Below are 14,943 nucleotides of genomic sequence, written 5' to 3' on the forward strand. Positions count from 1 at the left end.
TCGATTAGGTGTAAATGGCAAAATTACTCACGAGTAACGATCATGTTTTAATACGTCAGCAATTAAGATGGAAAATAGAAAACTACTCTTTATTTTAACAAATTTAAGCATTAAACTACGTTGAAGGGTTTTTAAAAATCGTTTTCTTCCCTTCCCATATTTTACCAGCGTGTGTTTAAACACACGCCGAGTACGGGGAAATTAAAAAAATAATTTCTAGCCACTCTTGAGAGGCAAACATTTTCTAATTACTTTGACTCATTCTTTGAAACTTCTGAAGGCTAATTACATCTTGTATTACAGCCTTCTATCCCCAGGTTGGCCACCATTGAAAAAAATTATTACCCCTGCATGTATAAATTGAAAGGCAAACTGTTTAACCTTCATCTTCTTGAGAACACCAGATGCGAACATAAAACTTTTCCTGCCTTTATACATTCGAATGTTGAGGAAACATGATGTTAGTAAAGTATTTCCCGTGAAGATAATTGAAACACTTCAATGAAAGCGCAAACTTTGAGTGTGTTTAAACACCGGTGGGATAAACCGCTACTCTTCCCTAAACCAATGATGGAATTGCCTTACATTGTTGAGCTGTCTGTAAACGTCTCAGATGAGTTATTCTTTGCTCAAAATGTATTTCAAAATCATTGTAACTCGATGCCTGAGATAATTATGAGTTTGAAGAGCTAAAATATAATCCATGTACTTAGTTTGAGATTCTCGCTAAAATGTAACTCTTGCTCCTCATGGCTAGACACTACATATATAAAGGACCGACCCAAGGGTACCTGCCATTGCGTTTTGCAAGCTTGGTAGCTGTAGAACAAGTGTTCGTAAGTTCTTCGTTTCGTAGTTGCCCAACAAATTTCCTAAGTTTAAATTATTTTAGCTCATCCATTTGTTGGCTGTGCATCACAGTGGATCCTGAGTACACCTTCGCAATGTCGACAAACAACAGAAAACGGTAAGAATTGCAAATATTTATTCACTTCCTCATTAAAATAGTTTTTAGGTGTCATTACGCCATCTCAAGCTGTGTTTAGAACTTTTAAAATCAAAATGTCCGATCTCTTTTAGGTCAGAACTCAACACAGAAGACATCTTATTTGAACTCTACAACTTGGATGACAATGATGAACAAGGGCGAGAAATTGATGAAGCAAACACTGTAGATGTGGTTATTCTTCCAGCAAGAGATGGTGACTGCTCTGATGAAGATGATGCGCCTGAAGAATGTGAGACTCCAGAGTGCATAAAGGATTTAGGCAAATGTGTCCTAGCCCAATTAGGTGAGGTACGTCTTGACACTAATCATGGTAAAATTGATTTACCACTTTTTTTCTGATGACTGTTCCTCAATAAGCTCAAACAATAATGAGGTTGGATCTGATTTTGATATGTCTAATGAAAAGAATGGGCAAAGTTGTCATAGCAAGAGAAGGAAAGTAGCTAAGAGTTCAATCAATGTTTGCTCGGCCACCAGCGCTCATAAAGAATTTAGCCATTTAGAGGCAAGTAGTTACCGCAAGAAAGATAGATCATGGAAAAAATTAACTCTGAAAACAAATAACATGCCACCTTCAGAGCCTGTTCGAATGCAGCCAAAACCAGAGTTATTAGATAAAAGTCCTTTGGAAATGTTCAAGAGGGTTTGGGACGAAAATTTTGTGAATATGATATGTATAGAAACAAACAAGTATGCTGTTCAGAAAGGTTTAGCAAATGCCGAATTTTCTGTGGACGATTTGTACAAATACCTTGGCGTGTTATTACTTTCTGGCTACTGTTGTGTTCCATTCAGACGTATGTATTGGGAAACCAAACGAGATACTTTCCATTCTCTAGTTGCTGGATCAATGAGCCGCAATAAATTTGATTTGATTCACAAATGCCTTCATTTTAATGATAACACCCAGATAGGTAGCACTGATAGGATTTACAAAGTTAGACCTGTAGTAGATCACATGAATAAAAAATTTACCGAGATCATAGAATGCTTCGGTAGTGAGTTTTCTCTGGATGAGGGTATGGAGCCATACTTTGGGCGTCATTCTATGAAGCAATTTATTATAGGAAAGCCCATCCGTTTTGGTTACAAAATATGGTGTGTTACTACTTCAAAAGGATACCTTCTTAAATTTAGTGTTTACACAGGAAAAACAGACAGACCCAAAGGCATCTCTCTCGGTGCCCAAGTGACAGAATCTATGTGTGTAGACTTCCTTCCTCCTGATTCAAAGCTATTTGTAGACAACTTTTTTACCTCACTTTCATTGCTAGAAAAACTGAAAGAAAGTAATATAAACTGCATTGGAACAATAAGAAAAGACCGCATTGAAGGAGCCCCTGTAGTAGATGTGAGCAAGGAGGAACGTGGTGCATTTTCCGCAATCACTGATAAGAACAGTCCCATTTCACTCATTCGCTGGCATGATAATGCACAAGTTACCATTGCCACAAACATGGATTCAAAAACTGTATTCGGCCTTAGTTCCTGCACCCGTTGGAATTCAAAGTATAAAAAACATATGAAATTATGCCAGCCACAAATTGTGAAAATGTATAACCATGGCATGGGAGGTGAAGATTTATTTGATCAACAGCGCGCAGTGTATCGTGTGAAAATAAGGTCAAACAAGTGGTACTGGCCTTTATTTAGATTTTGTCTGAACAGCAGCATTGTTAATTTGTGGCATATTTTCCGAATAAACAATCGGAAAAGCAATCAAATTGATTTTTTGAGAGAGGTTGTTATCGGGCTATTGTCAAGTGATACTCAGCCTAAATTAGTAGCACCAAGAACAATGAGACAAGCTATAACAGATGGAAGGTTTGATGGTTATAATCACTGGATAAGTAAAATTAAGACCCATCGGCGGTGTGATCACTGCGGTAAAAGCTCAAAGTTCATTTGTGAAAAGTGCAATGTGGGCGTGCACCCTGATTGTTGCTTCAAGGAGTACCATGTAAAATATCAGTCCAATTAGTGATATGCCACAAAAAATTTTCGAAATATAAATGAAAAATTTTGCAATCTACACTATTGTAAAATATAGAAATGCATTCTAATGTGCAATGTGTAAGTTTTTATTGAGCATGAACATGTATGACTTCAAATGATGATGCTTAAAAAGAAATGGGCTCATATATTAAGTGTGAAACACAATGTCTTATTAGTTGTTTGTGAAATAAAATTGTGTAGAGAACTCACATATTTTTTATTTTGCATTCCACCCTCACATTGATTGCCGGCAAGTCTGATCTGGGCTTTATCCCACCGTGTGTTTAAAGACACGGGCTCTCCCAGCAAAAGTACGATGTTCTGATTTTTTTAACTATTTTTCCCATAGCAAGTAGTACAAATAGAGCAGCATACCAAAAAATCGGATACCAAATAGGTAAAAATGTGTTCCGGGATAATATGGGTTAACGAGCGGCTTTCACATGGTCATTTCAGATATCCATGCCATGTTAGTTTGAGGACAAAAACTCTTAATGCGAGTAAATTCATCGCGAATTATGCTCATGTCAATGCATTTATAGTGCCCACAAAATTTCCTGTGAGCCAAAAAATTCAATAGCTATATTAGTGTAGAAAGGTTTTACGCTTTGCCTCTCACTAAGTCCTATGTTTTAGGAAAGGCTTTATGAATGAAATAGATTAAACCAACAAATATTGAAGAATTAATGTGCTGGTAAATTCGATATTTACAGTAAGTTCTGGGAAAAGTAAGTTCAATTTTCTCCAAATTTTGCATCCCACTGCCTATTAAATTTCATTAGCGATGTACGATTATTAAAATTTTGTAGAAAAACTGCAAGTCAATTAATAGCAATACCAATTCTGAGCATAAAGGCACTATTATTTTCAAGAACATATTTTTCATTTCTTTTAATAATTACGACAATACATTGAAAGTTGGTCTTTTCAAACTTCTACTTAAATGCTGTATTTCCACGCTATTTTAGTTAGTAGGCTCCCATTGTCATAAAGCAGCACAACGAAAAATGGGCATTTCGACTATATACTTACTAAATAGCTTACATACGGAAGAATAATGATTTCTCAGCGAAAGGTAAAGTAATCAAATCATGCTGTAGTGAGTTAAAACTATTTTAATGTATTCCTTCGAAATGCAGTGAACACATACCGGTAAAAAAGAATAAAACTAATTGTAAGTGCCAATTCCGTAGGATATAACATAATACACATTGCATTCTATGAACGAGACTACACTTGCGACAACTGTGTAATCCAACGTAAATTAGGATGCTAATTAACCTCACAAAAATTATCTTCAGATAGAATGAGTGAATAGATATTTGTAGCTACGATTCAGTTTGATTTGACGATTGTTAACACTATCATAGTCTAGCACTCACTGAGAACATATATTATAGAAACATCGGAAAATTAACATTTCAGTCTTCTGTTTAAACCCTGCTATACACATTTTAGCCTACTCAGTATTCCTGGATGGACAATCGCTTTCATGACTGCGCAAAAAAATGCCAAATCCACCCATCTGAATTCGTTGTTTTTATTTCAAATTACCCTCACTTTCCCTAACTTGGATGCGGGTGTAAAAGAGCTAGAGGGATTTTTTTTATTTTACACGAGCCAAAAAATACTTCCGAGACCATAAAGTTGTGGAATAAAAACCGTGAAAAAGGGAAGAAATTTCTTTTTTATTTTTATTTTATGAAGCCCTCATGATCTCCCTTCTGCCGGAAGAATCCACAAAAACCATTCAAATTCATGCATTCACGAGTAGGTACTACTATCCATGAAGAGCTCAGCAAGACGGGAGCACGACGATGGCTTTGAAAAGGAAGAGTTTGCCCACTCCACCCACGCGAGAACGCCACTACCACCACTACTGCCACCTAACGCTCAAAAAGAGATGCACTTCCCGTGGACTGTGGAAGCAAAGGAAGGAAAAGCCCTCCCAGTCGCGTCGCCGGGTAACCGTATCATTGGCGAGGAAACACTTTTCAACGGTGGAGAGATGCGATTCAGAGGCAGAAGGGAAAGCAACATTGGTGTTTCGGAAACTGGCGATGTCGTTGAATCGAGGCTTATAAGGTCGCTTCCTGACGATCGGTTGTATTTTGTCATAAATGGTTACGTATGACTCCTTTAAAACTAACTCTATAATTTCAATATGTTCAAAGAAAACCCGGAAGATCTTTTCCAACATTTTTCTATGTCTTAAATACTAAAAAAATCCTCTTAAAAAATTGTTGTATTGATTTATAGGGAAGGTCATTTGTAAGGTAAGTAATAGTAGCGGGTGTGACTGGTAGATACTTCTTTTAGAAGGAGTTTCGGGAATTAAAACTTCGATTTTTCCACAAGGTGACATTCACCATGTGGTTAAAGCAAAGTTTTGATTCCATTAACTCCTATGAATTGTAAGGAATAAGGGTGTTTACTCCACAAGCAAAGAAGAGTAGACCTAGGTAAACGTGGAATAATTTCATCTGAGATGAGATATTATCTTCAAATATTTGATAAAGAGAAATATTGACCAGGATCATTTCTATAAGACATTCTGATATTTTTTAAATGATGGTATACGTTTTATTATACATTTTCCTCGTGATGGACGCTTTTGATCCCTCTCTGCCTCAAACTTTAATTTTAACCTTTATTCTAAATTTGTCTCATGATAATCATGCATGTGTTACTCCGCCATTAAATTTCGAAGAGACAAAATATGCACCCTAGAATTTAAAAAAAACGCGTTAAATAGACCTTTGTGCCAGAAGAATGCACTTACGCAGTGACGCTATCTCGATGCGAACGTGAAAACATGTTCGTCCGTTGCCCCTCGAAATGCATATACGAAGAGAGTCGCCCCTTTCAGCAGGATATCCGAATCAAAGCAAAGTGCAAATTTTTGGAGGGCCTCCAGCTGCCGTTCATTTTCCCGCGCGCTGCAATCTAAAAAACACACTTGTACCATTTTCATCGTGTAAAAGTGTCCAGTCACGACATTTTTTTCTAATGATTGCATCCCTTTGATTTCCAATGTTTATTTCGTGGAATACTCTTGCATAATCAACGGAGCAGTTATAAAATTCTAGGTTTTATACTAATTATGTGGTATTGGTATGGTATTTGAAGTAGGTGGACGGCTTAGGCGAATTAAACAAGACGGAAATTTTAGAGAGAAACCCGGCGTCAGCATTAGCCTGTACTTAATTATAGGCGCCAAGTAAACTAGGTCACCTAATACCGAAGCTACATCTGGTATTATTTGCCGCAAGGTAGACCCAAGATTCGATGATTATACGTAGATGATGATCAGTTCAGAAATCAGTTCAGTTAGATCAGGATTTAGAAAGGGGAAATCAGCTCATAATTACCTACATATGATGAAGAGGCAAGGAAAAAGTACACATAATGTAGTGTTGACCTCTTACCCAGGCGAACAGCTGATGCAATTTGCACCATGAAGAAGAAAATGTTGAATAGAAACCCCGATGTCGGCATTAGCCTGCTCTTAACGATAGGCGCCAAGGGGACTACGACATAACGTCCCATCCCATGGACGGAGTGTTGTACTTTCCTCCCCAATTGTCCTCAAAGAAGTACTCAAGCAAGGAACGACCACGGCCAGGATTTGAACCCGGACGCATGGGGTGATAAGCCGATACTACAGAACGGGTCGACACTTTTTCCTTACATCTTCTCCATATGCAGGCCATAATGAGCTGGATTACTCTATCCAAATACGAACTGATCATAATCTACGGATAATCTTCCACTCCCGGGTCCACCCTTCAAAATATAAGACACAGTTTCGGTATGGGGGATATTCAGCTAATATTCACATAGTGCATACACTAAATAGTGTACTTATTTCTTCCGCATTCGGATCAAAGTCACATAAACTTACGGCCACAGTCCTTCTCTGTATATCGCAATGATAGGCTTGAAAATATGTTAGCCTCCTATACTGATGTGAAATTCTTCAGCAGATCCAGGCAGCTTTTAAGCAGTTCCATTGACTTCTACCGTATCTATCATGTCACCAGAAATCCGTCAATTTTGACGTTATTCGACCAAGCAGGAGGATTTCAAAAACAATCTCTCGATGAGATAGCATATGATAACACCTGCATGGTAGAATCACTCTATGGTTTACTCGTTTCTTCCGCATAGGGGTTAAAGTCACATACTATTACGGTTATATTCCTTCTCTTTGCATCCCAGTCATTGGATTTAAAGCAAGTTATCCTTCTACAATGTTTTTATGAATATTGCTTGATGAGAAGTTACTAAATTTAGATGTCAAAAATGACACGCAACCTGCGGGCCAGTCTGTATTTTACTAAAAAAGTCTTCAGATCCTCGTAGAACTTAACAATTCCCATTAACTCCTATCTTCATCTATTTTTTCACCCAAAAACCCGTCAATCGACCAAAAAGGACTGGAAAACCATCTTTGCGTACTCTGCAACATCGTCTCAATGAGATCACATCCACGCTCGTCCGTGGCCCACCCCAAATGCATGTACGAGAGGAGCGTCGCCCCTTCAACACCGAGCAGGAATCAAGGCAAAGTGCACATTCGTGGAGGAGAGGGAGACAGACGTACTCTCTTTTTCCAGCGAAATGCACTCACATGTAAAAAAACACGCCTCGCCCCCTCCCACCATTGGCAGGGGGTGGGGAAGAGTGCGAATGTCAAAAGGGAAGTCGTCGTGAAAGCGATATGCACCGTTCCCCTCCCCCGCACCTCGCGGACGCTCATCTGCGGAAGTGACACAGCAACTGACACCTGGACGCGTGAGATGGTTTGATTCAACTGTGCCCTCTCCGACAAATTTGGATATCAAGGATACGACTGCGACTTTTGCTTTAAATTTTATTTTCAACTAGCAAATACCGGTAGATTGAGACTGGAGACGATTCTAAAAGTGTCAGTTATCAAGTCACTTTGATTTATAGATCATCTAATTACGTAAGACAACGGTCTCATATAGCAATTTCCGAACAGCCTCCAAAGGCAGAGACATGTGGAGGTAATTGCCGCTTTAATGATTTCTAAGCTATTGAGAATTCCATTAGCACTGTTCTAATCCATCGATCACCATTAGATGCCTCCCACGTACTTCGTAAAGGGTCTGAGAACGTAGTTCTCCGACACCAAGTGAACTTGAAATCAAGTTTATTTTATTATTGGCGCTTTCAAATAAGTCTATTTGCCTGAGTTTGTGATGCATATAGCAACTAATAGAAATAGGATCAACTCTATTATGCTTCTCTCACAAGCACTCGTTGCCATCCGACTGAATATGTTATCATATTTCAAACTCCCACTCGTATCTCAACTTTGTATAAAAAATAGTGAGATTATTGGGGTGTGAACGTGATTTCAGGAAAAAACGGATCCTACAAGAATTCGGCTGAAATAATTACAAACTTAATTTGTTCAACGATGTCTTTGAAAAAAAATCCATCTCATTCGAAAAAGTTTTAGAATGCAAACACTAAAACGCTGTACTGCGACTAATTATTGGCTTATGAACCACCGGGGGAGGAGTTGGTTGTTGCTTACACTTTAGTGAGCATTTCCGTTGGAGCAATTCTTCGTTATGGTCTCCCTTAGCGAGTGAATGACCCAGAGTTTTTATGACGTCACCAACTCATTAAATTGGGGTGCAACTTTCATGTTATCTTCAATTTACACGTATGAAAGGACGTCTGGATGAGGAGACTTTATTTCGTAGCAAATTACCTTTCCCTTCCAACAATCGATGAATGAACTCATTATAATTATAAGTTATTCTGTGAATGAATAGCGAATTTGGCTCTGAGTGAACGACTCGATTCAATGACATAATGATTTTTTGCCGTGGGGAAACAATTTGTAATTTACAACATATGCTACAAAACCTCACATTACGTTTGCGAGGTGCGATACCTATCGTGAGCCACATTTTATTCGCCGTGAATATCCACAACCCGCATGGCAACGACGCGTCGCCATGCGGAGAAGGGTTGGTATTGAAATGAAGCTGCCAGCAAGAGAGGAAGCAATTTCTTCAACCCGTGGACGGAGGCGCCGTCTCATTTCCATCCTCTTCAAACACTCCCTATCGCTCAATCCATCCCTACCACGGTTTCCATCTCCCTTCCCCCATATTGAAAGTCCGAACCACTGTAGAGGTGGGTCATGGAGATAGGAAACGAAGGGAGCAAAGGAAGGGTGTACAATGTCTGAATGTCCACCGGACATTTTGGAAAGGGAAACACCACATGGGGCAATAGCGGTAATAGTCTCATCCAGGGAATAATCAGGTACTATATACTTTTAAAACAGCTCCGAGTATCATTAATTAATAGCCACATATTACTGATGAAATAAAATTTCAGGCAATTTTAACAAACACTTTACTACACGACCGTTTTCAATACTCATTTTATTAAATTAAAATGAATATTAAAATATTATTACAAAACACTGTTACAGTATTTATTAGTTATGATTCCAGGATGTTGAGCCTGAAACGACTCTGTATCACACATTTCACACTATAATAGGATATTATAAATGCTGAATATCAGTACTGCTGAAATATTATGGGGAAGTAGTAGAAATACCAGCAGATGCACAAAGAGTCCCGTAAAACAATTACCAATAAACTATTGTTAACATATCAAATAATGTTTTAATATAATTAGACAATTTTCGCACTTAAAGACGATGTTACACACTTAGTGTAGCGTGCACCATGGTCTGGTGTTAAAACTGGAAATATTTTCCTTCGTGTGATAAATATAAATAAAATCCCATCATAAGTTATAAGGCACGTATGCCAGCTGAGAAAGAGAATAAATCCGAATGCAGGATGTGAAAACCCAATTACAGTTGGTAAGAAATTTATCTCCGAAAAAAAATCCTTCGATTTTCTAGGAATTCACCATGGGGAGGTAATCAGGTTTCAATCCACCAATACTACGCCTTCATCGAAAAATTTGGATGCCAAGGGCATAATTGTGGCTTGGGCTTTGAATTCTGTTATCAACTAGCAAATTGCGGCACATTCAGACCAATAATCCGAAAGCGCCAATAAAATCAAGCAAATTCAATTTCGACTTTTTTTGTTAAAGAGATCACAATGAAACACAGTGCATTCATTCAAATTAAAGGCAAATGCGTCGTAGATATAGATATTAGAAGTATACAAAATAATAGAGCAAATTTAACTATGTGAGTATATGAAAGTACGTATCAAAGACGGCTTATTATAATTTTGTCAATTCCACCCCATGCTCTCTTCAAAAATCAGAATCAGCCAGCCAGCTTAATGGCCAGCGAACAGTATGATCGCTCATCTTATGCTCCAAACGTTTTAACATTCCCTAATCCAATCCCATGAAACACCATCGTTCTTCGTTGGTAGGGTCATACCCCTGGGGGACTGGCAGGGCGAACATGAGGAAGGCGTTGCGGGGTTGGAGGGGTGAGGGAGGAAGAAGGAGGTCAGGGCGGATAGGAATCGGGTTTTTTACTCCCATTAGGAGAAAATTACCCGTCTGAAACGGGGAAAAGGTTTTCTATTCTTATTCTTTGACCTGTCTCTCTCTCTCTCCTCTCCTTTCCTCCCACACAAACCCCGTGAAGGGAACCTCCACACTACTCCAATACACGTCTGCGTTTCGCTCACTCGCCTCATGGTGGCAGCACCTCCGTCCATTTATTTCTTTTCTCTCACCCGCCATTCGTTTATCTCTCACTCTCTCTCTCTCTTTCCCTCCCCCTCCTTTTACGTTTAATCTTTGTTTAGCGTGTCACAGTTTCACTCCCCAGCGTCTCTTCAGCCACTTTCCCCCGCTAATTCCTTCCTTTCAGACGCTTTTTTTCTCCCCATCAACTCGATTTTTTTCCTCTCCGCGCATTTGGAAATTATCCCGTGTTGAAAATCCCAGATTTCGTACTTACCGGACGCCGTCACAAATTAAACGCCCTAAAGGAATGCGCTCGGTGTTTGATTTAGATTACGCACACGAATCGGCAAAATATGATTCGTTTTCCGTTTTATAGGTAAGACAACATGGCGAATGACCACAGTAAACCTCTTAGTTCCACGGTCCGATGTATCAAAATTCGCTCCACGAGCGAAAAGTACCACAGGTCGATATCTAGATAGATAGGATAGGGCGTAGACCGTTTTTAAAATCATAATAAGTTTGTACATTTTTTATTCTTTATCCAATGCATTAGAATAGTGAGATATATAATTCCTTTTTACTAAAATAAAAAAAACATTGATAACCTAGATCGCTTCGCACGTAGCCTAGGAGTCTGTGACGGCTCCCTGGAAAATTCGAATGAAATGTGTGTTACCGTCTTTGTTCCTTTTCAAACAGTTTTTGACTCATCGCCGAACCTTCTATTGGATTTTATTTAGTTCGTGGTTTAAATACTTCTACGCCGGTACCTACCCTTATATTATGCCCAGGAGCGAGTCATTTTGATGCAACTAGTTTAGAATTGCGACCCCAAACGGGAATCATGCTTCAGAGAAAAAGGAAGAAGGGTTGATACTTAAAATGGTAACTTCAAACCAGTTTTTGAAAGTGCTACAAAATTCTTAAATTTATGTTGGCATTTTCTGCTACTACCACTGAATTTCGGTAACACCAAGAAGGCTAAATCGGCCACAAAATCTTTTCTGAGGACACCTAACATAAAGTATAATTTTAAGTTTAAAATAAAATTGTAAGTTGAAAATAAAATTTGCAGATATCACATAACAAGCAATTTTTGAGCAGTTGGTGGGACAAAGAAAAATCACCATTGAGCAAATTAAATTAGCCAAAACATTTCCTTCAATGATACCTTAGATTAGTTGCCAGCAGGTAGTTATGTGACATTTATTCATTTGTATTCTACATTAACATCTGTATATTACCCCGCAAATCAACTACATAGACTAGTGGCAGAGGGTTTCAGGACGCTACAATAAATAAACAGGAAGAAAAGATGGATTTACGCGTTGTACTGATTTGACTTCAGTGCCCTTATATTAAAATATTTTATTTATCGGTCAAAAAATTAATTCGCGTGCAAATCGGATGCGTAAAATGCCTCTTTAATTTCATCGTTCCTATCGGACATGGAAATATTGTAGTTGGAATCTTGCACGTGACCTTCGAAAAATATTAACGCTCTTGGTTCGTCCGTAGGTTTTGACGCATCACGCAACCTTCTTTAGGATTTTATTTACTTTTTTATTTTATTTATTTTGGTTTAAACCTTCATGCGCTGGAACCCTTATAATCTCTACGAATACAAGGTGCGATCGGACGTTTGCGAAGATAGACTTCACACTTCAACTTACTCATCCGAAAACCAAGATACTTTCTATCCTATATTAGTACATCAACCGGTAAGACAGAAAAATGTATCTTTTCCGAGGTAACAAAGATTACTCTGCTTTTTCCAAATTTTAGGCATGAAAATTATAATTAACAAGTACAAAAATAACAGTTTCCTCCCTCGCAGCCCTCTGCAGAGGTTTTTAATTATGGAGACAATAAATAGGAATTGATTCCGAGGTACAGCCAAAAAAATAATTCCAAGTAGCTTCTCAATTGCGAATTAAGCCTCACGGAAACCATTCAAGATATCTTTATCTCTCTCTCTCTCTCTCTCTCCCTCTCTCTCTCTCTCTCCCTCTCTCCCTCTCTCTCTCTCTCTCTCCCTCTCTCTCTCTCCCTCTCTCACTCTCTCTGAGGTACCAAGACTAAAGGTTGAGAGGAAATTCAAGTAAGACATAAAGCCTACAGATCATGACGTGAGCAATTAAAATGACACCAAAGCGATACCAGGTCGGGGGAAAAAAATTACTGGAATAATCTTGATGAATGTCAAAGGGAAAAAAACTAATCTCAATCTGAGATAAGACACATAAGGGCTGAAAGGATCGATGAAGAAAATAAAGACCACTTGACCTCTCGGCATCAGCTTTGCGACTCATACCTCAGTCATTCCCTTAAAAAAGAGAGCTCCGGGGAATGAATTCAGGGTTTGATCTACTGAGACAAAAAGCTGAAACGGAAATCCATTAATAATATGGCATTATCATCTTTTAATACTAATGATAAGCCAATTCGGCGATAATTATTGCCATTTTTAGGAATTTTGATGAAGTGAACATTAAGAGTCATGCCGGGAAAGCATTTCATTAGATATTTTTGCAATCCCATGATTATTTAAGCATTTTATTTAAGGTGAAAGATACTTAATAAAAATACGGACCAAAGTAGGGTGAACGCATAAAATTGTAACTCATCAAGCACTAGTTGCTACAGCCAAACGGAAATAATGTAAGGAGGATATTTATGTTCACGTAATCTTTTGACTATTTTCTCTAAATTTCTACTTGAATGCAGTCATTCTATAGGTCACCATGATGATGAAAATTGAACAAAGAACAACAAGTTAAAAAATAGGATATTTTGGAACAGGACGAACTAAACAACACTAGCAAGAATTTTAAGTTTAACCAAGCGAACTATATTCCATTTGATGGAGGTTCTTCTATAATGAATTTTAAACGGATTTAATACGTATTTGACTGTTGATATATTTATTGAAGCCGCAGCTGCTCTATTTGTGATCTCTCCTTCCTTTTTAATACCTCACCAAGCACAACTCATTTCTTGTTTCCTTCCTTCTCCTTTCCCATTCTCCAGATCTCAAGGATGCCAACTTTTGATCTCTTGAAATGACATGACTGTGTCGTAACCCTGGTTAAAAAAATATCAGCTTACAACGTAGCAAATGAATTATCATTTCCTGAGCAGGTTATGTCCTTGGTGCGAATAATTAATTCCGTAAGGGATTGTAAGGTAAAGTTTTGAAAAGGTAAATCATTGACTTGATGATGAAGCACAAATCTATATCCATTTATTCACTCATAGCACTGCAATTCTACGAATGTCAAACTGCGGCTCTCCGTTTATACCTTTCCCGAACTACCTCCTTCACTTCCACAGTGTACCTTTACATTGTGTCCTCTTTTATTTGCACCAAGTAGACATGGGCGCCGGACGTAAAGATTCGATCATGACGGACTGGAGGCATCTATATACTGAACGCACTTACGACAAATTACTCATACTAATTTCTGGAGTAAACGAGACAAAATATGAAAAAAGTCATAGAATAGACCCCCTCTAAAATAATCTGAAACACTAGGAAAAATAGATTTATTGATTGGACTACCCGGGATTCTACCGGGACACTAACGGACGTTGTCGGATCTTACCGGACAACTTCCGTTAGTATCCCGGTAGAATCCCAGTCAAGGTGAATAATTTTTTCTCTGTGGATTTTTCGCATTCTGCAAGCGAGTTTTACACTTAAACAGCGCTGGAAAGTCCTCGGAATTGGTGACTAACGATGGAAATTTGAGTTCAAATGCTTGAAAAATAAAATACGGAGCAGTAATTCTAGTACAGAATATATTCTTGGAAATGAATACCTAATTTGCAGCTGAGCATAGGGCACGCGGCATAGATTCGTTTTCCTCGACGGACCTTTCGCATTACAGGGCGGAAAGAAATTTTGTCACGAAACTTTAGCCCTGGATAGCTGATGCCAGTAGAAAATAAGATTACTGTTGATGTTTCAGTCAAAAACGCACCACTTTTAAACTACAGAAACTTTGATTTAAGTGCTAATATTGGCCGTGAGTTCACGCTGTTTCGGGATGGACACATTGCGATCTCTGGCAGACAAATCATTCGAAGGTGTTTAAAGCATTTGGCAACAGGAAAAACTCGGGCAATCGGAGCGATTTGTTTGTAGTTTCTTTCGTTTAAAAATGGTTCGTTTTCGACCTAAACATCATTGATAATTTTCCTATTATATCAGCTGTTTAGAGTTAAATTTTCGTGACACCATTTGCATCTAC

At 38.3% G+C, this 14,943-nt stretch overlaps 1 protein-coding gene across 1 annotated transcript; it reads left to right on the forward strand.

Annotated features, from left to right (window-relative positions):
* Nucleotides 1–1,316: 1,316 nt before the first annotated feature.
* Nucleotides 1,317–2,990, forward strand: LOC124163853 (piggyBac transposable element-derived protein 3-like). The gene has a single exon (XM_046540956.1). The coding sequence runs from the start codon at nucleotides 1,317–1,319 to the stop codon at nucleotides 2,988–2,990; it is 1,674 nt and encodes a 557-aa protein (XP_046396912.1).
* The last annotated feature ends 11,953 nt before the right edge of the window (nucleotides 2,991–14,943 follow it).

This window comes from Ischnura elegans, chromosome 8 (assembly GCF_921293095.1).
Source record: "Ischnura elegans chromosome 8, ioIscEleg1.1, whole genome shotgun sequence".
NCBI lineage: Eukaryota > Metazoa > Arthropoda > Insecta > Odonata > Coenagrionidae > Ischnura > Ischnura elegans.

Bases quoted from the DNA above. Each gene is read 5' to 3' on its own strand.
- LOC124163853 (XM_046540956.1), top strand. From the start codon at position 1,317: ATGGTAAAATTGATTTACCACTTTTTTTCTGATGACTGTTCCTCAATA.